Here is a 22505-nt window from a genome sequence, read left to right on the forward strand (position 1 = left end):
TGAGCTAAATAAAACCCTCAAGTGCCTGGATCTGGAACGTGCTGTGGGTTTGGTGTCTGACAAAGCTGGGCTGTGTAACTTGAATATAAAATAAACCCTGAGCCAGAGCTGGCAGCTCTGAAATCAGCTCCCACTTGTGTTCTTCTGCTGAGTAAATATTTTGGAAGCCAGCTGCCAGTGTCTTGGGGAGGGAGTTCTGTCACACACTGCAACAACCTGGCACATCCTGAGGGGGCCACCACTGGTCTCAGGTGCCTCCCAGGGCAGCCCAGCAGCACTGGGGGAGCAGAGGAAGCTGTGCCAGGCTGGTCAGCAACTCACATTTGAAAAACACGATCAGTTTATTTCCAGTTTGGATTTATCTGGCCTGTGCCAAACCTGGTCAGCTTCAGCCAGGCTGAAGGAGCCTTTTCTTCTTGGAGGTACTTCCAGAGCTCAAGACACCTTTGTCATCTGTGACCTCTTTACAGAGATGACCCAACTGCACCTCCTGAACACTGGAGATGGGTCTAATGCCCTCGTTCTTCTCCTCTTCCACCTTCCCTGCCCAGCTCAGTGGGCAGGATGCCTCCAGCCAGGAGGCTGGGAGCTACTTGGTTTTCCAGAGGTACTGGAGGCAAATAGCCACCAGGCCTGTCAGCATGGCCAGCACGATGAAGGAGACAGCCCCTGCCCACAGGCTGGGCTGGTGGCCCTTGATGTGGTCCAGCCCCTCTGCAGGGATCATGTTGGTGAGGTTCAGCATGTAGCCCAGTGTCCAGCCTATGTCTGTGTTGGCTGCCTGGGGCAAGAGAGCAGAGGGCATCACCCACAAGTGCCCCTGCCTGGCACCAGCAGCTCCAGTACCAGGGGCTGATGGGCACCTCTCCTCTTGACAAGACCTGGCTGTGGGGAACCTGATCCTGTTGGAGAGCTTCCCTGTGCCCCCTTCCCAAGGGCAGCTGAACAGGGACTGCCCTGCTCCACATCTATCTGTGGCCTGCACTTGCTTTTGGGTCTGAGCTTTCCTCCCGCTTCAAATGTGCTCATACTCTGCCTCAAGTGGGTCATGAGGCCACCACCAGCTTCTCTCTGATGCCCAAATCAGCCCTGCCCAACATCAAAGCAGCCAAATCCTGCTCAGCACTTCTCTGCCCCCCCATAAAATCAGCTGCTGTGCCCACCAGAAGTCACCAATAGCAAGCTGGTGCCAGAGGCCTGGGGGCAGGTAAGGAAGAGTGAAGCTGTGCTGGGATCGCTGGGTGGCAGCCATGAGGTGAGGACACATTTGTGGCACAGGGGACGCCGGGGACGCTGCTCCCTCCCCTGCCTCGACGGCAGGGCAGGGCCAGGCAGCCACCGCCCCGAGGCTTTACCTGCCGGCTGAAGTGGAGGCTGTTCCAGCTCTGCTCGTCGAACTTGTACCCTTCCAGCAGCATGGTCAGGATGTAGGTTGCCATGGCACAGTAGGAGTGTAGGCGCTTCTTGGCCTCTGGGTAGGTCCCCAGCAGCTGAGGGGCCAGACACAGTGCAGTGAGGAAGGAATCACAGAACTGTCAGGGTTGGAAGGGACCTCAAGGATCATCCAGTTCCAACTGCCCTGCCCGGGGCATGGACACCTCACAATACATCAGGCTGCACAGAGCCACATCCAGCCTGGCCTTATAAACCTCCAGGGATGGAGGAAACCTGCTCAGAACCCCTCCCTAGCCCGGGGAACAGCAGGATGTGTGCTTCTGGACAGAGAGCTGGGACAGGACCAGCACAGGGCTCCCTGCTGGCCCCCCAAAGCACGCACCTCTGTCCAGCTCCTCCTGCAGAAGTTCTGGATCGTGGAGTTGACATCGCTCAGAGACTGCAGGCTGGTGAGGTTCAGGAAGTCAAAGGTGTAGTAGAACCCAGAGAAGGCCTGGGGGTTCAGGGGAGATGGTGAAAACCACATCTCCTTCCCCACCCTAAAACCAGAGCCAGGGGCCCTCCTGCCTAGGAACAGGGTCCCACCTAATTCCCAGGGTTCTGCATCCAGCACCCAGTTGATGGTCTACCAAAATGTCTTGGAGCTGCTCGGCAAGGCCTGGGGCTGCTGCCTGTGCTCTGAGCTAGCTCAGACTTGCTCCTTGGGACAAGACCTTCCTGTTCCCCTCAGGGAAGCCTGGGACATGGCAGGAGGCAGAAGCCACCTCCCAGCATAGGAGGTTTGCAGATGGGAATGGTTCTGGGGTCCCCTCTCTCCCCTTCCCACGAGCAGTGGCAGAGGAGGCTCCCACCCTCCATCCTCCCCCACCCCTGCCCTGGGCTGGCTCCTTACGAAGAACTCTCCCTGCAGGGGGGGCTGATAGACCCCGTTGAAGCCACAGCTCTCGTTGGCCCCACAGCTGAAGTTGAAGAGCTCCTTGATGGCAGCACTGCAGGCTGCTGGCTCCCCTGCCCCTGTCACACTCAGGCTCTCTGCAGGGCTGGGGGTGCTTGGTGCCTGCACACAGGGACTGTCGTAGAGCTCTGCCACGGTGATGTTCTCCTGGTAGCCCCTGGGGTAGCAGGGGTGTGATATGTGGGGGGATGATGAGTTGCCCTGGGGAGAGCAGGAGCTGTTAGCATCACTCTGGCACTGAGGATAAGGATGGAGAGAAGAGAAACAGCCCACAGACAGCACCTGATCCCACACCCAGACACAGGACACGAGCACGCACACATGTGTCCTGGGGTGCAGGCAGAGGACCATGAGGACGCTTAAGGCACAATGCTGAGGCCAGGGATCAGCTACAGTGATGGCCACACACCCCAAGCCATCAGGCTCCCTGTCCTGAGCCTGCACCCATTTTGTCCCCTCTCTTCCTTTGTAAGGTCACCAGACTCAGGGGAGAGCCAAGGCTGAGAAGCCGTTTAGGCCAACCCAAACCAAGCCCTGATCTCCCCTGGTAGCACGCTCTGGACGTGGTCTCTCTTCCCATTCCAACCACCACAAGCTGGCACTGAGCCCTCACCCCCCAGCCAGGCCATGCCCATGAGGGTCTCCTGTGCACCTCTCTTCAGTCTGCCATGCCCAGGACCTACTGCTGAAGACCAGCACCTTCAGGTTTGTATCCATACAATCAACTTATTGATTACCATACTGGTGCTGAAAGGTCTCACTGGGTCTTCCCCAACCTCCCAGCACCCAGCAGGTTCCCTCTTCTAGGGCTGGGTCATTCCAGCCCTGTGTGACTGAGGCTGGGCTGACACAGCCCCTCCATGAGGACAGGGATGGAGATCTGATGGGCAAGATGGCTCTGGGACAGGAGCCTGAGCACCACCACCCTGGCAGTGCCTGTGGACAGGCATCCTGCTTTGGGCTCTCCATCTCCATCTTGTCTCAGCTCTGCTCTCTGCTGTTGGGACCCCCCTGGGATGGCTCCTGCCATGGTGGTCCTGTTGTATCCACTACCCTCGCTGGGCTTTGTCCAAAGGCACCCAGCCCAGTGGTCACCACAGCCAGCAGGTGCTGCCTGCCCTGCTCAGGGAGGTCAGGGCTCAGGCTGCAGTGGAGGAGCAGAGGGCTGGAGGTGGTTACCTGGTGCAGGGAGGCCATCAGCATCTTCAGAGCTTGCTTCTGCCCATAGCAGAGGTAGCTGTGTGTGTAAATGGAGTAGTTGGTCCCATACAGCCTGAGCAGGGCTCTCGTGCTGCTGTCACTTATGGTGGTCCCAGGCAGGAAGGTGATCTGGGCTGAAGCCCCACCGAGGTCCAGGGCTCCCACCACATCCTCTGCTGGAGGGTGGATCCATGTGCCTGTGAAGGAGAACTGCCAGGCATGGGAGGTCACCCACCACACCCACCACAGAGTGACCATAGGGCTATCAGCTCCCCAGCACAGACTGCATCGAGATGCCCTCTGCCCACTGGCCCAGCCCCCAGCCCACCTTGAGGAGAGTCTCCAGCAGGTAGTTGACAGTGACCCAGCCAAAGGAGCCCTCCTCGTTCCCCGTCAGGATCCGAGCCCCACGGAAGTCCACAGGGTACTGCCCGATGGCCTTGGCAACCTCAGCCAGCACCTGCTCAGCCTTGGTGCTGTTCTGCTCCCTGCCCAGGGAAGGAGACAGAGACCTTGTGCTGGAGCACGCCACAGCTGGGCAGCTTCTGCAGCATCAGGACTGCTCTGAGGCAGGGCAAAACCACCAAACCCCTCAGCTGCTCTGGTGCAAGTCTCCCTAACAGTGCTGCCTGTGGGCTCTGCACCAGCTTGGGGAGGGCTCCTTAATGCCAGGCTGGCAGAGGAGCTTCAGCCACCTCTGGGGCTGCTGCCAGCCTGGGGCTGGAGTGGTTTCCCCATGGTCACAGCAAGCAGTTCTCTTGTTCACCTCACTTGAGTGCAGACAGAGAGGCTCTGCCCAGCACCACAGCCTGTCCAGGCAGCAACCTCCCATGCCCCCAGCCCCCCATGGCCCCAGCCCCTCATGCCCCCAACCCCTCATGCCCTCAGCCCCCCTGGCCCCAGCCCCCCGCAGAAGCATGAGGTGGGGAGGGGTTGGAGGAGACAGCTCAGGGCAGTGCCAGTACCTCAGCAGCCGCATGCCTGCTGTGGCCCCCAGGTAGGTTGGGGTCTCCTGCTGCTGCTCAGCAGGAACAATCTCCATGGCCTTGTCCAGACAGGGCTTCAGGCTGGCTCCAGCCCCAGCAGGGTTGTCTGCATAGCTGGAGATGCCAGGTCCTGCAGGGGGCACCGAGGGACGGAGTGAGCTCAGTACCACCCAGGAGAGACAGGGCAATAGGATGTCCACCCAGAAAGCCCCCAGGGGTATTTCCCTGCTTGTCCATGAGCCAGCTGTGCCCTTGCAGGGTGTCCCTGGAAGGGCAGTGCTCAGAACTGGGCTGCCTGCAGGCAGCATGTTGAGCACAGCCAGAGCCAGAGCCAGAGCACACTGCAGATGGTGGGCTCCTGCCATCAAAGGCTTCTTGTCGTGCTGAGCACAAACTTTGTGCCAGGGAGGCCCAAAGGCAGCAGCCAGTCCCACAGGACCTGGTGCACAAAGAGACCCTTGGAACATCCTCAGGGAAGGGGCTGGCTGGTCCCACTGGGAAGCTGTGTGGAGCCCATAGGGGCCTGCAGAGGTGGTGTCTGCACTACTTGTTTGAGTTCCCTTTCTTAGAGGCTGGCAGCAGGTCTGAGCAGCCAGCATGGTCTTGTGGAGGGCAGGGACAGGCTCAAGGGGTGGCAGTGTCTCTGTTTACCTTCCCCTGAGCTTTGCACACCATTATCACCATTAGCTCACACAATCCCTTCCCTTACACTTTGCCCTCTGCCAGACCTTTGCAGTTAACCAGTAACTGCCATGCCAGCACCACACAGCCTGGACTTGAGGTGACCTCTGAGCCCTCCCACACACTGCCCAGGCACCCCTGCCCTGTCTTGGGGCAGCCTGCTGACTGCAAAAGCAGTGAGGAGGCCACAGGAACCCAGTCCTGATTAAGGACTTCTGCAGAGCCCTTAGGAGGCCCTGTGGGAACACCAAACCACACATCAGGAAAGAAACTGGGAAGAGAGAATTTGGGAAGAAGAGACAAGGAAGTGGCTGCATGAGACAAGGAACAAACCCTGCACATCCAGCATCCCAAGCTGGGAGCTGATGCACAACCACCAGCTGCCAGCCTGGACTGGCTCTAGGAACCATGGCAACTGGGGGCCAAATTCCTTCCCCACCTCTGGATCCCCCAGCTCCTGTAGGGCTCCCTAAGGTGTGCAGACTACAGCCCCTAACACTACTTTGCTTGCTCCATCAGCCCCTTTGGCCCAGGGCACACCAAAGGACTCAGCACTGAGAGTGCTGTGGGAGGCTGGGACAGTGATCCAGGAGGCTGGCAGTGGGCAGGACACAGCCTTTGCCAGCCCCAGCCCTGCTCCAGGTGCCTTTCACCTGGCCCTACCTCCCCTCACCAGCCTGGTCCTCCCCTCCAGAGCCTCTCTGGGCTCTTTGTCACTTCCCACACCTGGCACCGGCCACCCACCTCGCCTTGGCACATGGGACAGCCAGTCTGGCACACGGCTGGGGCTGGGCAAGGGCTGGGCAGGTGCTGGCACACTCACCCTCCACGCGGCAGACCTCCAGCTGGGACACGACGCCGGTGCCGTTCTCCTTGCCCCCAGGCCAGCAGTAGATGTAGAGAGAGCTGTGTGTGGAGCCAGCATCAAACACCAGCCCATACTGGGGGCACAGAGGGCACATGTCAGGAAGAAGGGTGGAGAGACACTGGAACAGGCTGCCCAGGGAGGTGGTGGAAGTCTCATCCCGGGAGGGTTTGAAGGCCAGGCTGGATGTGGCTCTGGGCAACCTGATCCGGTGTGAGGTGTCCCTGCCCATGGCAGGGGGGTTGCAACTGGATGAGCCTTGAGCTCCCTTCCAACCCTGACAATTCTGTGACATGGGGGCACAGCACACCTGGGGCTGCACTGTGACACAGGATTCTGAGAGCTTCTGCTCTCCCTTCCTGGGCATGACCACAAGCAGCACAGGTTTGCTGCTCCAACCTCCCTCCAGCAGCCCTGCTCAACCTCCAGCCCCCTGATGTAGCCATTCAGGGCAGAGAGGGAGACACGCAGGGCAGCAGGGTGACTGCCAGAGCAGGGAGGCAGCTGAGGTATCTCCACAAAGGGCACACAGGGTGTCAGAGTAGGTAAAGCAGCTTCACCTAGCACAGAGCAAAGGGAGCTCGAGAGAAGCCAGCAGAGCTCCTGCTGGACAAACAAGGTGACCCTGCTGGTGAACCTTGAGTGGCCCAACAGGAGTGTGGCCAGGGCAGGGAGAGCTCTCTGGCACTGCAGTCACCATTACAGTCCCTTTGGGACATGAAAATGCCACTCGTGGGACATGGCAAACCCAGCCCCTGCTAGGCCTGTGGGAGTCTGTGCCCTCCCAGGTTGTCCCAGGGTGACAAACCTTGGGCTGAACCCCGGGAGGATCCTGTGCCAGGGGACAGCCAGCAGCCAGGCAGGAGGTGGTGGCTCTGCTCCTCCTCAGGGCCCTACCTTGGTGGTGGGGGGCAGGAAGACATCCTTCACGTTCACGATGCTCAGAATGAGGGCGATGGTGCTGAAGGCACAGGTGCCTGCCAGGAGACCTGCCACAACCTTGGCTTTGTAGGCCATCCCTCCTCCGACCTGCAAGAGCAGCCCCAACCCCCAGCTCACAGCTCTGCACTTGCAAGCCCAGTTTTAAAATGCAAATCTCCTGGATGGAGCCAGGACTTTCCCTTTCCCTGACAAGGGCTTGAAGCCATTCTCCAGTGCACAGCTGCTCTTAGGAAAGACTCTTGGCAGTCTTGGGGCTGGGACACCCTCTCCTGAGCACTCCCTCCCTGCTGGATTTTCAGCAGGACCTTTTCAGCCCTTCCTTCTCAGCTGCAGCCCTCCAGGTCCCTCTGCCTGCACCCTGGGCCCCATCCCTCTGCTCTGCTCAATCCACTGGCTGAAACATGGCTGTGCCTAGCAAGACTGGGAGCAGGACCATGTCCTGGCTGGTTCCCAGCATGGTCACCCCCTCTGGGATACAGAGCTGCACCCCTGTAGCACCCACACACTGCCATTGTCACCTTAGCCCTTGCAAGCCCCAGCCCACAAGACCTGGGACCATTAGGTCCCATCTGCTGCCCAACATGCCCAGACCCCCTGAGAGAGTCCTCACTGCTCCAGCCAGGGGAACTTCATCTCCAGCCATGTGCCTCCTGCCTGGTCCAGCTCTCCTCGGCTCTTGGTGGCGCTGCAGCAGGTGAGCAGGCACAGAGGGACAGTGTCCTCCTGTGATGACCCCCAAGCCTCTCCTGCAGCCCCACGGGCAGGCAGAAGGGCAGAAGCAGAGAGCCCCTGCAGATGTGGGCACACACGGCCCTGTAGCCAAGCTGATGTGCCCACAGAGATGGTGTTGCAGGGCAGACAGGGCCAGCAGGGCGAGGAGGAGCCCTTGGGGATCAAGCAGGTCCTGTGCCTCCTGCTCATCCTGCTGGAGCTCAGCTCCAGGCAGAATCAGCCCTGGGGCATCAGTAAGGAATCACAGCAGATAAGCAAAGCCAAAAGGGGCTGGTTCCCTGCAACGGCCTCAGCATCCAGCAGCTGACACTTCCATGTGCTCAGCACCCCACAGCTGGTCCAGATGTGCTTTTCTGAAGGCACAGCTCTCCCTCTGCCTCCTGCACCACTCTGCTCCCAGCTCACGCTGCACAGGCAGCATGCCCAGGGGCACCAGCCTGACCTCTCCCCATAGCATCAGCTTCAGCTGAGCCCAGGGGACACCAGGCTGACCTCTATCAGGGTGCACCAGGCTGACCTCTACCCACAGCATCAACTTCAGCAGAGCTGTGGATGTCCCAAGAGCCCTGGGGACAGCCTAGAGAAGATGCTCAACCCAACCAGTGCTCTGGAGTGACACCTGCATGCTGTCTCTTGGCCAGGCAAGTCTCCTGCAAGTGCACAAAAGCAAGGAAGTCCCCTTGCCCTTTGGTCAGGCCAGCTCAGTGGCTCACACAGGAGAGGAAAGATCTGTGGCAAGGCAAAAGGAGATGCCAGTTCCTCTTTTGAAGTCAGTATCTCTGGTGACTAATACAGGGGAGCAATCTCCTGCCTGAGCTGAGCTGTATAATGATGGGTAGCAGCTGATCTCTGCTGCCTATGTCATGGGACACAGAACTGCAGGAAACCCTTATCAGACCTTATCCTACAGCCAGGACCCTTCCCCTGGCTATGGCCGGAAGAGATTACACGAAGCAGATGCTGAATGCCTGCATTGCCACTCCTATCAGCACTGCTGGTTTGCCCTGCAGATACAACTGCACCGTTGGGATGTGATTCCCCTGCTCCAGGTAACAGCACTGGGAAAAATCCCCGGCCCAGCCCACATCCTGGAAAGTTCTGTTCCCAGCACCATCTGATGGAACAATACCAAAATGATGATGATAAATGGCACCACTCTGCATGTGGGATCAGGTGGGAGATGGCCTCCACCTGCTCTGCTAGGAACCCATTTCCCTTTGGGCAGGAGGCAGCATCTGGAGGCAGCACAGAGCCAGCGAGGCCCAGGGAGGGGAGCAGGGCATGGGGAGGGAGCCCAGCAGGTGGAAATGAAGCCAAAAGGTGTGTGAGAAGCTGATCAATCTGCTCAGCTACTCAGTGGGACCTCGGGGCTGGCCAGCACTGATACCCACTGCCATTTGGGGCAGGTTCAGCTGAGCTGCAAGGGATGGAAAGGTGGTGGTGATGCCTCCAGAGCTGCACAGTGATACAAGAGCAGTTCCAGAGCTGAGGAAGAGGAGTGTGGTGCACAGTGCTGCAAGGGCAATTCCAGAGCTAAGGAAGAGGCATGTGCTGCAAGGGCAATTCCAGAGATAAGGAAGAGGCATTTGGTGCACAGTGCTGCAAGGGCAATTCCTGGATGTTCCAGCATATGGAATGTTCCCAGCTGTGCACAGCTTGGGCCACTCCTGGGCTCATTTGGGGACAGCAGGGGACAGCGAGGTGCTCTGCAAGCAGGGGTGCAATGTCCCCCACATTGCAGCGTCCCTCGAGTTGCAGCATCCCTCACCGGGAAGGACAGAGGGGAGCTCAAGAGTCAGGAGGAAGGGCTCCGAGGCACTGCCGGCTCTAACGCATCTGTTTCTCAGGAGAATGGGGAGCTGAGTTCCCCACTGTGCCCATGGGGAGTGTGTAAGAAGAGCTTACAGAAGTACAGCAAGAGGGTGAGGGAGCCGTGCTGGGCACAGCTCTGCCAAGCAGAGTGGTCCCCTGCCTCCCATCTCTCCCACCAGCACTGGTGCTCAGCAGTGCCTTCCATGCCCTGTCCGTGTTCCCCTCCGTGCCCTTTGACCCTGCCCCGTGGGTACCTCATGCAGCAAGTGCCCCCCCGGCCCTTTGCAGCACCCCCAGCCCACGGAGCGTGGATGCCCAGCACCCAGCACCCAGCTCTGCTGCTGGCTGGGGCACACCCAGGGCTGTGTCCACCGCCCGCTCCCAGCACAGCCCCAGCGAGGGGCACCCCGAGCCCTGCCCGCGGCTCACCTCAGCGGCCCCCCGCGGCTCCCGCTGTCCGCTCGCCCCGGTGCCAGCTCGTACCTGGGTGTGGGGCCCGGCGGCCCGGACAAAGCCTGCCCCGGGCCCTCGCTGTGGCCCTCCCCTTGGCCCCGCACCAGCAACCTGCCCAGGAGAGCCGGGCCAGGAGGCAGCGGGGCCGAGCGGAGCCGGGCTGGGCCGAGCGGCTGCCGTTAACCCTTTCGCTGCCGGCGGCGCGGTCCTGGGCTCCACCCGCGGGGCACCTCCCCACCAAGCTCTCCACAAGCCCGATCTGTGCCGCTGCCACACAGGCAGCCTGGAGCACGGGGGAGGCACTGGCTGGGATCCGGGAGCCCCACAGAGATGCTGGCCCCTGACCTGCTGTGTAAGCGCAGGGGCAGAATCTTGTCACCTGGCTCTGCTGTACCCCACACTGCCCCAGTGACGGCAGAGACAGGCTGGCAGAGGGGCCCAGGACAGAAACAGGAGGGACCTGGCAGGTGGAGACCTGTCCCCAAAGCCAAGGACCCATACTGATGTCTAGAGACCCACCTGTCCCTATGGCCAGAATGCTTCCTCATAGCCAGGGACTTATCCCCACAGCCAGGGACTTACCTGTCCCCGTGGCCAGGGATTTGTCCCCGCAGCCATCCACATGGGACTCATCCTCATGGATAGAGACCCATCTGTCCCCAAGGTCACAGCTGTGACCCTGGAGAAGGACCTGTCCCCTCAGGCTGGGACCCACCTGTCCTCATGGCCAAGGATGTTACCTCACAGCCAGGGACACACCTGTCCCCATGGCCCGGGACCTGTCCCCACCGACAAGGTCCCATCTGTCCCCAAGGCCAGGGACATCTCCCCACAGCCAGGGATCTGCCTATCCTGGTATCTTCGGACCCGTCCCCATGGCCAGGGTCCTGTCTGTCCCCGTGGCCAGGGGCCGGTCCCGGTGTCCAGGATGCCACCCGCTCGGGGCAGTGCCGGCAGAAATGCTGGCAGGCTGGTGCAGGCAACCGTGCTGGCACCGGTGCCGGTGTGGCCGAGCCGGCCTCCCCCGCTCCCGCCCCGGCAGCGCCGAGTGCCCGCCCCGGGCTGTCCCCAGCCGGAACCCGGACGTCCGAGCCGGGCCGGGCTGCGCTTTCGCTCCGCGCCGCTCGGCAGGGCCGGGGGCCGGCAGGGCCATCCCCGGGGCACGGGCAGAAGCAGGACCGCTCCCGGCACAGGTACGGCGGGGCCGGGCGGAACCCGTCCCGCTCCCCGAGGGCAGGTCTGGGGGAGCCCTTCCCGGGCCGGGAGCTGCTCGGGGTAAAGCCGCTCGTCCCGAGTGCTGCTGCTTTGCTGCCGGACGAGGGACGCTCACATGGTCCCTGCGACATGTCCCGGGGGCCACCCAAGGGACTTGGGAGGTTCCCGAGCTGCCGGGAAAAGGGCCCCGGGGAGGGGGAATCCGGGCAGAGGGGGCAGGGGCAGGGGTTTGGGTGTCCCCGCTGAGACCGCTCCTCCTGCAGCCTGGCACCGGGATGCTGCGGGCGGTGGCATGGAGCTCGGCGGCCGTGCTGGGAGTGCTGGTGGTGGCCCTGTTCCTCCTGCTTCTGACTTTGGCGAAGGACGCTGCCCTTCCTGCGAGGAACAAAGTAGGTGCCTGGTGGGACGTGGTGGGGCCGGGAATGATCACCCTTCGCTTCCAACCTCTCACCCTCCCATCAGCCCTGCCAACAGCCCTGCCTTCCTCTCCACGTGCAAGTCTTCTCAGAACCAGAAGAGTTTTTCTGGCCTTAAAGTCATTAAGGTTGCATTGAGCGGATTCATCACTCCCCCTAACCCATGGCCTTGGCTTTGGCTAAGGCAGGGAAAGAAGAGCAGCCTCCTCCTGGGGCTGTTCCATTTCCCACCCCCACTTTCACTTCTGGTTTCAGACCTGGGTTTACAGCTCTCCCTCCTGTTCCTTTTCTGCTGGCTTTTGCAGGCTGTTTAAAAAAAGAGGACACATTTTGTGAGATCTACCACTCCTGAAGGACTGGGAGCAGATGAGGCAGCCTGAGCCATTTGGGTCATCTCAGCTGCCTCCCTGCTCTGGCAGTCACCCTGCTGCCCTGCGTGTCTCCCTCTCTGCCCTGAATGGCTACATCAGGGGGCTGGAGGTTGAGCAGGGCTGCTGGAGGGAGGTTGGAGCAGCAAACCTGTGCTGCTTGTGGTCATGCCCAGGAAGGGAGAGCAGAAGCTCTCAGAATCCTGTGTCACAGTGCAGCCCCAGGTGTGCTGTGCCCCCATGTCACAGAATTGTCAGGGTTGGAAGGGAGCTCAAGGCTCATCCAGTTGCAACCCCCCTGCCATGGGCAGGGACACCTCACACCGGATCAGGTTGCCCAGAGCCACATCCAGCCTGGCCTTCAAACCCTCCCGGGATGAGACTTCCACCACCTCCCTGGGCAGCCTGTTCCAGTGTCTCTCCACCCTTCTTCCTGACATGTGCCCTCTGTGCCCCCAGTATGGGCTGGTGTTTGATGCTGGCTCCACACACAGCTCTCTCTACATCTACTGCTGGCCTGGGGGCAAGGAGAACGGCACCGGCGTCGTGTCCCAGCTGGAGGTCTGCCGCGTGGAGGGTGAGTGTGCCAGCACCTGCCCAGCCCTTGCCCAGCCCCAGCCGTGTGCCAGACTGGCTGTCCCATGTGCCAAGGCGAGGTGGGTGGCCGGTGCCAGGTGTGGGAAGTGACAAAGAGCCCAGAGAGGCTCTGGAGGGGAGGACCAGGCTGGTGAGGGGAGGTAGGGCCAGGTGAAAGGCACCTGGAGCAGGGCTGGGGCTGGCAAAGGCTGTGTCCTGCCCACTGCCAGCCTCCTGGATCACTGTCCCAGCCTCCCACAGCACTCTCAGTGCTGAGTCCTTTGGTGTGCCCTGGGCCAAAGGGGCTGATGGAGCAAGCAAAGTAGTGTTAGGGGCTGTAGTCTGCACACCTTAGGGAGCCCTACAGGAGCTGGGGGATCCAGAGGTGGGGAAGGAATTTGGCCCCCAGTTGCCATGGTTCCTAGAGCCAGTCCAGGCTGGCAGCTGGTGGTTGTGCATCAGCTCCCAGCTTGGGATGCTGGATGTGCAGGGTTTGTTCCTTGTCTCATGCAGCCACTTCCTTGTCTCTTCTTCCCAAATTCTCTCTTCCCAGTTTCTTTCCTGATGTGTGGTTTGGTGTTCCCACAGGGCCTCCTAAGGGCTCTGCAGAAGTCCTTAATCAGGACTGGGTTCCTGTGGCCTCCTCACTGCTTTTGCAGTCAGCAGGCTGCCCCAAGACAGGGCAGGGGTGCCTGGGCAGTGTGTGGGAGGGCTCAGAGGTCACCTCAAGTCCAGGCTGTGTGGTGCTGGCATGGCAGTTACTGGTTAACTGCAAAGGTCTGGCAGAGGGCAAAGTGTAAGGGAAGGGATTGTGTGAGCTAATGGTGATAATGGTGTGCAAAGCTCAGGGGAAGGTAAACAGAGACACTGCCACCCCTTGAGCCTGTCCCTGCCCACCACAAGACCATGCTGGCTGCTCAGACCTGCTGCCAGCCTCTAAGAAAGGGAACTCAAACAAGTAGTGCAGACGCCACCTCTGCAGGCCCCTATGGGCTCCACACAGCTTCCCAGTGGGACCAGCCAGCCCCTTCCCTGAGGATGTTCCAAGGGTCTCTTTGTGCACCAGGTCCTGTGGGACTGGCTGCTGCCTTTGGGCCTCCCTGGCACAAAGTTTGTGCTCAGCACGACAAGAAGCCTTTGATGGCAGGAGCCCACCATCTGCAGTGTGCTCTGGCTCTGGCTCTGGCTGTGCTCAACATGCTGCCTGCAGGCAGCCCAGTTCTGAGCACTGCCCTTCCAGGGACACCCTGCAAGGGCACAGCTGGCTCATGGACAAGCAGGGAAATACCCCTGGGGGCTTTCTGGGTGGACATCCTATTGCCCTGTCTCTCCTGGGTGGTACTGAGCTCACTCCGTCCCTCGGTGCCCCCTGCAGGACCTGGCATCTCCAGCTATGCAGACAACCCTGCTGGGGCTGGAGCCAGCCTGAAGCCCTGTCTGGACAAGGCCATGGAGATTGTTCCTGCTGAGCAGCAGCAGGAGACCCCAACCTACCTGGGGGCCACAGCAGGCATGCGGCTGCTGAGGTACTGGCACTGCCCTGAGCTGTCTCCTCCAACCCCTCCCCACCTCATGCTTCTGCGGGGGGCTGGGGCCAGGGGGGCTGAGGGCATGAGGGGTTGGGGGCATGAGGGGCTGGGGCCATGGGGGGCTGGGGGCATGGGAGGTTGCTGCCTGGACAGGCTGTGGTGCTGGGCAGAGCCTCTCTGTCTGCACTCAAGTGAGGTGAACAAGAGAACTGCTTGCTGTGACCATGGGGAAACCACTCCAGCCCCAGGCTGGCAGCAGCCCCAGAGGTGGCTGAAGCTCCTCTGCCAGCCTGGCATTAAGGAGCCCTCCCCAAGCTGGTGCAGAGCCCACAGGCAGCACTGTTAGGGAGACTTGCACCAGAGCAGCTGAGGGGTTTGGTGGTTTTGCCCTGCCTCAGAGCAGTCCTGATGCTGCAGAAGCTGCCCAGCTGTGGCGTGCTCCAGCACAAGGTCTCTGTCTCCTTCCCTGGGCAGGGAGCAGAACAGCACCAAGGCTGAGCAGGTGCTGGCTGAGGTTGCCAAGGCCATCGGGCAGTACCCTGTGGACTTCCGTGGGGCTCGGATCCTGACGGGGAACGAGGAGGGCTCCTTTGGCTGGGTCACTGTCAACTACCTGCTGGAGACTCTCCTCAAGGTGGGCTGGGGGCTGGGCCAGTGGGCAGAGGGCATCTCGATGCAGTCTGTGCTGGGGAGCTGATAGCCCTATGGTCACTCTGTGGTGGGTGTGGTGGGTGACCTCCCATGCCTGGCAGTTCTCCTTCACAGGCACATGGATCCACCCTCCAGCAGAGGATGTGGTGGGAGCCCTGGACCTCGGTGGGGCTTCAGCCCAGATCACCTTCCTGCCTGGGACCACCATAAGTGACAGCAGCACGAGAGCCCTGCTCAGGCTGTATGGGACCAACTACTCCATTTACACACACAGCTACCTCTGCTATGGGCAGAAGCAAGCTCTGAAGATGCTGATGGCCTCCCTGCACCAGGTAACCACCTCCAGCCCTCTGCTCCTCCACTGCAGCCTGAGCCCTGACCTCCCTGAGCAGGGCAGGCAGCACCTGCTGGCTGTGGTGACCACTGGGCTGGGTGCCTTTGGACAAAGCCCAGCGAGGGTAGTGGATACAACAGGACCACCATGGCAGGAGCCATCCCAGGGGGGTCCCAACAGCAGAGAGCAGAGCTGAGACAAGATGGAGATGGAGAGCCCAAAGCAGGATGCCTGTCCACAGGCACTGCCAGGGTGGTGGTGCTCAGGCTCCTGTCCCAGAGCCATCTTGCCCATCAGATCTCCATCCCTGTCCTCATGGAGGGGCTGTGTCAGCCCAGCCTCAGTCACACAGGGCTGGAATGACCCAGCCCTAGAAGAGGGAACCTGCTGGGTGCTGGGAGGTTGGGGAAGACCCAGTGAGACCTTTCAGCACCAGTATGGTAATCAATAAGTTGATTGTATGGATACAAACCTGAAGGTGCTGGTCTTCAGCAGTAGGTCCTGGGCATGGCAGACTGAAGAGAGGTGCACAGGAGACCCTCATGGGCATGGCCTGGCTGGGGGGTGAGGGCTCAGTGCCAGCTTGTGGTGGTTGGAATGGGAAGAGAGACCACGTCCAGAGCGTGCTACCAGGGGAGATCAGGGCTTGGTTTGGGTTGGCCTAAACGGCTTCTCAGCCTTGGCTCTCCCCTGAGTCTGGTGACCTTACAAAGGAAGAGAGGGGACAAAATGGGTGCAGGCTCAGGACAGGGAGCCTGATGGCTTGGGGTGTGTGGCCATCACTGTAGCTGATCCCTGGCCTCAGCATTGTGCCTTAAGCGTCCTCATGGTCCTCTGCCTGCACCCCAGGACACATGTGTGCGTGCTCGTGTCCTGTGTCTGGGTGTGGGATCAGGTGCTGTCTGTGGGCTGTTTCTCTTCTCTCCATCCTTATCCTCAGTGCCAGAGTGATGCTAACAGCTCCTGCTCTCCCCAGGGCAACTCATCATCCCCCCACATATCACACCCCTGCTACCCCAGGGGCTACCAGGAGAACATCACCGTGGCAGAGCTCTACGACAGTCCCTGTGTGCAGGCACCAAGCACCCCCAGCCCTGCAGAGAGCCTGAGTGTGACAGGGGCAGGGGAGCCAGCAGCCTGCAGTGCTGCCATCAAGGAGCTCTTCAACTTCAGCTGTGGGGCCAACGAGAGCTGTGGCTTCAACGGGGTCTATCAGCCCCCCCTGCAGGGAGAGTTCTTCGTAAGGAGCCAGCCCAGGGCAGGGGTGGAACTGGAGGGCCTGGGGGCACCAGAGGCTCACCACAACCCCAGGAAAACTTCTGTAGAAGTCTGCATGGTGCCAACCCTGCAAGCTGGGATGTGTGGGCACATGCAGGGTGCTCATCAGCATGCCAGGCAGACCCAGAGCTCTGTTGTCACAGCCTCAGTCTGCTGTGAGGAGCAGTCCCAGGGCTCCCTCCTGGCTGGTTGGCAGGTGTCACCCTGGGGTGCTGAGAAGTGGCCTTAGGGGTCCGTGCAGAGCGGTGGGTGAGAGAGTTTGGAGGGGTGACATAGCTGGGAGCTTCACTAACCTTGACCTTAAACACCCACAGGCCTTTTCAGGGCTTTATCACAGCCTGCACGTGCTGAACCTGACTGGAGGGCAGCCCCTGAGCTTGGTCAATGCCACCGTCAGGCAACTCTGCAACAGCAGCTGGCAGAAGGTGAGCTCCTGTCTAGGAGATGCCAGCCCCTGCTCATGTTTCACGTGGCTCTGGACATCCTGGGGGCTCATCCACAGCCCATCCTCTGCTGCACTGATGGCAGCTGGAGAGAGATGAGGGATCTCAGAGAGATGGGAGAGCAACCTGCAGCCTCCTGTGCCCCCCTTGCTTCCCAAGCCCAGGCATTCCAGGGTCTCTGCTCCCAGCTTCACCCTGGGGGTGTTCCTGCAGTGTGGGTGCACCAAGCTCTCTGCTCTTCCACCTCTGCAGGTGCAGAAGCAGTTCCCCTCCATGAGCAGCAGCCAGCTCCGTGATGCCTGTGCAGCCAGCTCCTACACCCTTGCCCTTCTCCTGCATGGCTACAGGTTTGACAGCAAGACATGGCCCCACATCCACTTCGTGCAGCAGGTAGGGAGGTGCCCAGCAGCCCCCAGCTGCCACACTTTGTGCTGGGAAATGGCCTGAGCCCACCTTGCCCCTGCCCTGCCTGGGTGGGGGAGCAGAGGGTAAGGGAGCAGCACAGCCTACTGCCCGTCTCCAGGGGACCTCTTGAGTTACCCTCACAGGCACCTGCTGGGACATCTGGCCTGGGCCATTTATGCTCTTCCCCAGCTTGTCTCACAAATCATAGAATCACAGAACTGTCAGGGTTGGAAAGGACCTCAAGGCTCATCCAGTTCCAAGCTCCCTGCCATGGGCAGGGACACCTCACACTGGATCAGGTTGCTCAGAGCCACATCCAGCCTGGCTGCAAAAACCTCCAGGCATACCTGCAGCCCAGGGTGTGCAGGGATAGGGAGGCTGTGGGGCAGGACCTGGGGGGCCCCAGGTCTTCTCTAGCTCTCCATCTTGCCTGGGGCTTTGCAGCCCTTCACACCCCCTCCCCTCTCTGTCTGCACAGGCTGGTAACACAGATGTGGGCTGGACTCTAGGCTACATGCTCAACCTCACCAACATGATCCCCTCAGAGGCTCCCCAGACAGTTGTGGGGCTCCAGAGAAGCAACTGGATAGCAGCCACTGTGTTGCTGGCTGTCATGCTCATCCTCATCCTCTGCCTGCTCACAGCCATGTGCTGCCACAGAGGCTCCTCTGGCTATGAGAGACTCTAGCAGTGCTGGCTCCAGAGGCAGCTGAAGCCACTTGGTCCTGCTGCCACCCTTGGTCCTGCTGCCAGCCTTCTGGAGGAGCTGCAGACCCAGGGCAGTCACCCCACGTGTCCAGGAGCTGTGAACTTGTGATGTGGGGCACCTTGGCCTGGCCTGGAACCAGCACAGGCTTCAAAAAAATCCTCCCAATAGCTGTGTGCTTGGTTGGTGTTCCTTTGTCCCCTCTGCTGTTGTGTTCCTTCATCCCCTCTGCTGTTGTGTTCCTTTGTCCCCTCTGCTGTTGTGTTCCTTTGTCCCCTCTGCTGTTGTGTTCCTTCATCCCCTCTGCTGTTGTGTTCCTTCATCCCCTCTGCTGTTGTGTTCCTTTGTCCCCTCTGCTGTTGTGTTCCTTCATCCCCTCTGCTGTTGTGTTCCTTTGTCCCCTCTGCTGTTGTGTTCCTTCATCCCCTCTGCTGTTGTGTTCCTTTGTCCCCTCTGCTGTTGTGTTCCTTCGTCCCCTCTGCTGTTGTGTTCCTTCATCCCCTCTGCTGTTGTGTTCCTTCATCCCCTCTGCTGTTGTGTTCCTTCGTCCCCTCTGCTGTTGTGTTCCTTCGTCCCCTCTGCTGTTGTGTTCCTTCATCCCCTCTGCTGTTGTGTTCCTTCATCCCCTCTGCTGTTGTGTTCCTTCGTCCCCTCTGCTGTTGTGTTCCTTCGTCCCCTCTGCTGTTGTGTTCCTTCGTCCCCTCTGCTGTTGTGTTCCTTTGTCCCCTCTGCTGTTGTGTTCCTTTGTCCCCTCTGCTGTTGTGTTCCTTCATCCCCTCTGCTGTTGTGTTCCTTTGTCCCCTCTGCTGTTGTGTTCCTTCATCCCCTCTGCTGTTGTGTTCCTTTGTCCCCTCTGCTGTTGTGTTCCTTCATCCCCTCTGCTGTTGTGTTCCTTCATCCCCTCTGCTGTTGTGTTCCTTCATCCCCTCTGCTGTTGTGTTCCTTTGTCCCCTCTGCTGTTGTGTTCCTTCATCCCCTCTGCTGTTGTGTTCCTTCATCCCCTCTGCTGTTGTGTTCCTTTGTCCCCTCTGCTGTTGTGTTCCTTCATCCCCTCTGCTGTTGTGTTCCTTCATCCCCTCTGCTGTTGTGTTCCTTTGTCCCCTCTGCTGTTGTGTTCCTTCATCCCCTCTGCTGTTGTGTTCCTTCATCCCCTCTGCTGTTGTGTTCCTTTGTCCCCTCTGCTGTTGTGTTCCTTCATCCCCTCTGCTGTTGTGTTCCTTCATCCCCTCTGCTGTTGTGTTCCTTCATCCCCTCTGCTGTTGTGTTCCTTTGTCCCCTCTGCTGTTGTGTTCCTTCATCCCCTCTGCTGTTGTGTTCCTTCATCCCCTCTGCTGTTGTGTTCCTTTGTCCCCTCTGCTGTTGTGTTCCTTTGTCCCCTCTGCTGTTGTGTTCCTTCATCCCCTCTGCTGTTGTGTTCCTTCATCCCCTCTGCTGTTGTGTTCCTTCATCCCCTCTGCTGTTGTGTTCCTTCGTCCCCTCTGCTGTTGTGTTCCTTCATCCCCTCTGCTGTTGTGTTCCTTCATCCCCTCTGCTGTTGTGTTCCTTCATCCCCTCTGCTGTTGTGTTCCTTCATCCCCTCTGCTGTTGTGTTCCTTCATCCCCTCTGCTGTTGTGTTCCTTTGTCCCCTCTGCTGTTGTGTTCCTTCATCCCCTCTGCTGTTGTGTTCCTTCATCCCCTCTGCTGTTGTGTTCCTTCATCCCCTCTGCTGTTGTGTTCCTTTGTCCCCTCTGCTGTTGTGTTCCTTCATCCCCTCTGCTGTTGTGTTCCTTCATCCCCTCTGCTGTTGTGTTCCTTTGTCCCCTCTGCTGTTGTGTTCCTTCATCCCCTCTGCTGTTGTGTTCCTTTGTCCCCTCTGCTGTTGTGTTCCTTCATCCCCTCTGCTGATGTGTTCCTTCATCCCCTCTGCTGTTGTGTTCCTTCATCCCCTCTGCTGTTGTGTTCCTTCGTCCCCTCTGCTGTTGTGTTCCTTCATCCCCTCTGCTGTTGTGTTCCTTTGTCCCCTCTGCTGTTGTGTTCCTTTGTCCCCTCTGCTGTTGTGTTCCTTTGTCCCCTCTGCTGTTGTGTTCCTTTGTCCCCTCTGCTGTTGTGTTCCTTCGTCCCCTCTGCTGTTGTGTTCCTTTGTCCCCTCTGCTGTTGTGTTCCTTCATCCCCTCTGCTGTTGTGTTCCTTTGTCCCCTCTGCTGTTGTGTTCCTTTGTCCCCTCTGCTGTTGTGTTCCTTCATCCCCTCTGCTGTTGTGTTCCTTTGTCCCCTCTGCTGTTGTGTTCCTTTGTCCCCTCTGCTGTTGTGTTCCTTCGTCCCCTCTGCTGTTGTGTTCCTTCATCCCCTCTGCTGTTGTGTTCCTTCGTCCCCTCTGCTGTTGTGTTCCTTTGTCCCCTCTGCTGTTGTGTTCCTTCATCCCCTCTGCTGTTGTGTTCCTTTGTCCCCTCTGCTGTTGTGTTCCTTCATCCCCTCTGCTGTTGTGTTCCTTTGTCCCCTCTGCTGTTGTGTTCCTTTGTCCCCTCTGCTGTTGTGTTCCTTCATCCCCTCTGCTGTTGTGTTCCTTTGTCCCCTCTGATGTTGTGTTCCTTTGTCCCCTCTGCTGTTGTGTTCCTTCATCCCCTCTGCTGTTGTGTTCCTTCATCCCCTCTGCTGTTGTGTTCCTTCATCCCCTCTGCTGTTGTGTTCCTTTGTCCCCTCTGCTGTTGTGTTCCTTCATCCCCTCTGCTGTTGTGTTCCTTCGTCCCCTCTGCTGTTGTGTTCCTTCATCCCCTCTGCTGTTGTGTTCCTTTGTCCCCTCTGCTGTTGTGTTCCTTCATCCCCTCTGCTGTTGTGTTCCTTCATCCCCTCTGCTGTTGTGTTCCTTCATCCCCTCTGCTGTTGTGTTCCTTCATCCCCTCTGCTGTTGTGTTCCTTCATCCCCTCTGCTGTTGTGTTCCTTCATCCCCTCTGCTGTTGTGTTCCTTTGTCCCCTCTGCTGTTGTGTTCCTTCGTCCCCTCTGCTGTTGTGTTCCTTTGTCCCCTCTGCTGTTGTGTTCCTTCATCCCCTCTGCTGTTGTGTTCCTTCGTCCCCTCTGCTGTTGTGTTCCTTCGTCCCCTCTGCTGTTGTGTTCCTTCGTCCCCTCTGCTGTTGTGTTCCTTCGTCCCCTCTGCTGTTGTGTTCCTTTGTCCCCTCTGCTGTTGTGTTCCTTCATCCCCTCTGCTGTTGTGTTCCTTCGTCCCCTCTGCTGTTGTGTTCCTTTGTCCCCTCTGCTGTTGTGTTCCTTTGTCCCCTCTGCTGTTGTGTTCCTTCGTCCCCTCTGCTGTTGTGTTCCTTCATCCCCTCTGCTGTTGTGTTCCTTCATCCCCTCTGCTGTTGTGTTCCTTCATCCCCTCTGCTGTTGTGTTCCTTCATCCCCTCTGCTGTTGTGTTCCTTTGTCCCCTCTGCTGTTGTGTTCCTTCGTCCCCTCTGCTGTTGTGTTCCTTCATCCCCTCTGCTGTTGTGTTCCTTCATCCCCTCTGCTGTTGTGTTCCTTTGTCCCCTCTGCTGTTGTGTTCCTTCATCCCCTCTGCTGTTGTGTTCCTTCATCCCCTCTGCTGTTGTGTTCCTTTGTCCCCTCTGCTGTTGATGTGCCCTAGGTGAGGAGGGCATGGCCATGTGGGGCAGGGGATCAGTGCTGGGGCATGAGGACCAGACTAATGTGTGCTGCGTGGAGCTGGTAGGCCCAGTGGGTCAGGGAAGAGAGCAGGGATGTCTGAGAGCAGCAGCAGGAGGCTGGTTACAGCCTGCAGCACCTCTCTGGGGTGGGGTGGATGTGTCTTGCCCCATCCCAGCACAAGAGCCTGCATCAGCCATGGCCACTGCTCAGACACTGGTTAGGGCCTCCTGGAGAGGTAGGCAATGTCCTGAGCCTGGCAGGCTGCAAGAGGCACCTGGACAATGCTCTTAACATCTTGCTTTGACTTTTGGTAAGCCTTGAAGTGGTCAGGCAGTTGGACTAGATGGTCACTGCAGGTCCCTTCCAATGGAAATATTCTGGTCTGGTCTGTTGTGCACAGGCCAGAGGGCCAGTGGCAATGTGGCTATGGAGGAAGGTAGCCCAGAAGGCAGGTGTGGGGCTCTGCCCAGGACTGAGAAGCTCCATGAGGTGGGGAATGGCAGCAGCCCCCTGCTCTCCTGCATGAGGTTCCTTTCCAGTCTGGCTGCACCCATGTCTGTGCCAGGCAGGCAGCTCCCCCTCCCTTTCCAGCACATAGGCAATTTGGGAATGCTGCTGGGATGTGTCAGGGGAAGCTCCTGGGGCTTGCCTTGCTTTTTTTAGGGAGTCCCACTAGCAGCCAGTGGATGGGCAAAGTGAGACACCCTGGCTCTCAGAAACAGAAGGGCTGTCCTTGTGCTCTGCTGGCTATCCTCTGAGATCTGGCAAAGGCTGTGAGGGCTCCAGGGCTATCTCCCATATCACTGAGTGGTGCTGACTCTCCCCTGAGACATTGCCATCACCAGCCCTCACCTGGGGTCCAGAGACAATAAAACAGTGACCTCAGGAGCGAAGTAACAGGCTTGGCCCTACTCTCACCATGATTATCTGGATGAGCAGAGATGA

At 59.3% G+C, this 22505-nt stretch overlaps 2 protein-coding genes across 2 annotated transcripts; one reads left to right on the top strand and one right to left on the bottom strand.

Annotated features, from left to right (window-relative positions):
* Window positions 1-589: 589 nt before the first annotated feature.
* On the bottom strand, window positions 590-7099 carry ENTPD8 (ectonucleoside triphosphate diphosphohydrolase 8). Its single transcript, XM_054393330.1, has 9 exons — window positions 6980-7099; window positions 6041-6158; window positions 4516-4666; window positions 3879-4038; window positions 3530-3760; window positions 2288-2551; window positions 1778-1888; window positions 1356-1490; window positions 590-781 (listed from the first exon to the last, which is right to left on the bottom strand). The coding sequence occupies exons 1-9, from the start codon at window positions 7097-7099 to the stop codon at window positions 590-592; spliced, it is 1482 nt and encodes a 493-aa protein (XP_054249305.1).
* Window positions 7100-11511: 4412 nt separating this feature from the next.
* On the top strand, window positions 11512-17924 carry LOC128976096 (ectonucleoside triphosphate diphosphohydrolase 8-like). Its single transcript, XM_054393213.1, has 9 exons — window positions 11512-11625; window positions 12480-12597; window positions 13972-14122; window positions 14600-14759; window positions 14878-15108; window positions 16087-16350; window positions 16703-16813; window positions 17084-17221; window positions 17715-17924. The coding sequence occupies exons 1-9, from the start codon at window positions 11512-11514 to the stop codon at window positions 17922-17924; spliced, it is 1497 nt and encodes a 498-aa protein (XP_054249188.1).
* The last annotated feature ends 4581 nt before the right edge of the window (window positions 17925-22505 follow it).

The sequence above is a fragment of the Indicator indicator genome, chromosome 28 (assembly GCF_027791375.1).
Source record: "Indicator indicator isolate 239-I01 chromosome 28, UM_Iind_1.1, whole genome shotgun sequence".
Taxonomy (NCBI): Eukaryota; Metazoa; Chordata; class Aves; order Piciformes; family Indicatoridae; genus Indicator; species Indicator indicator.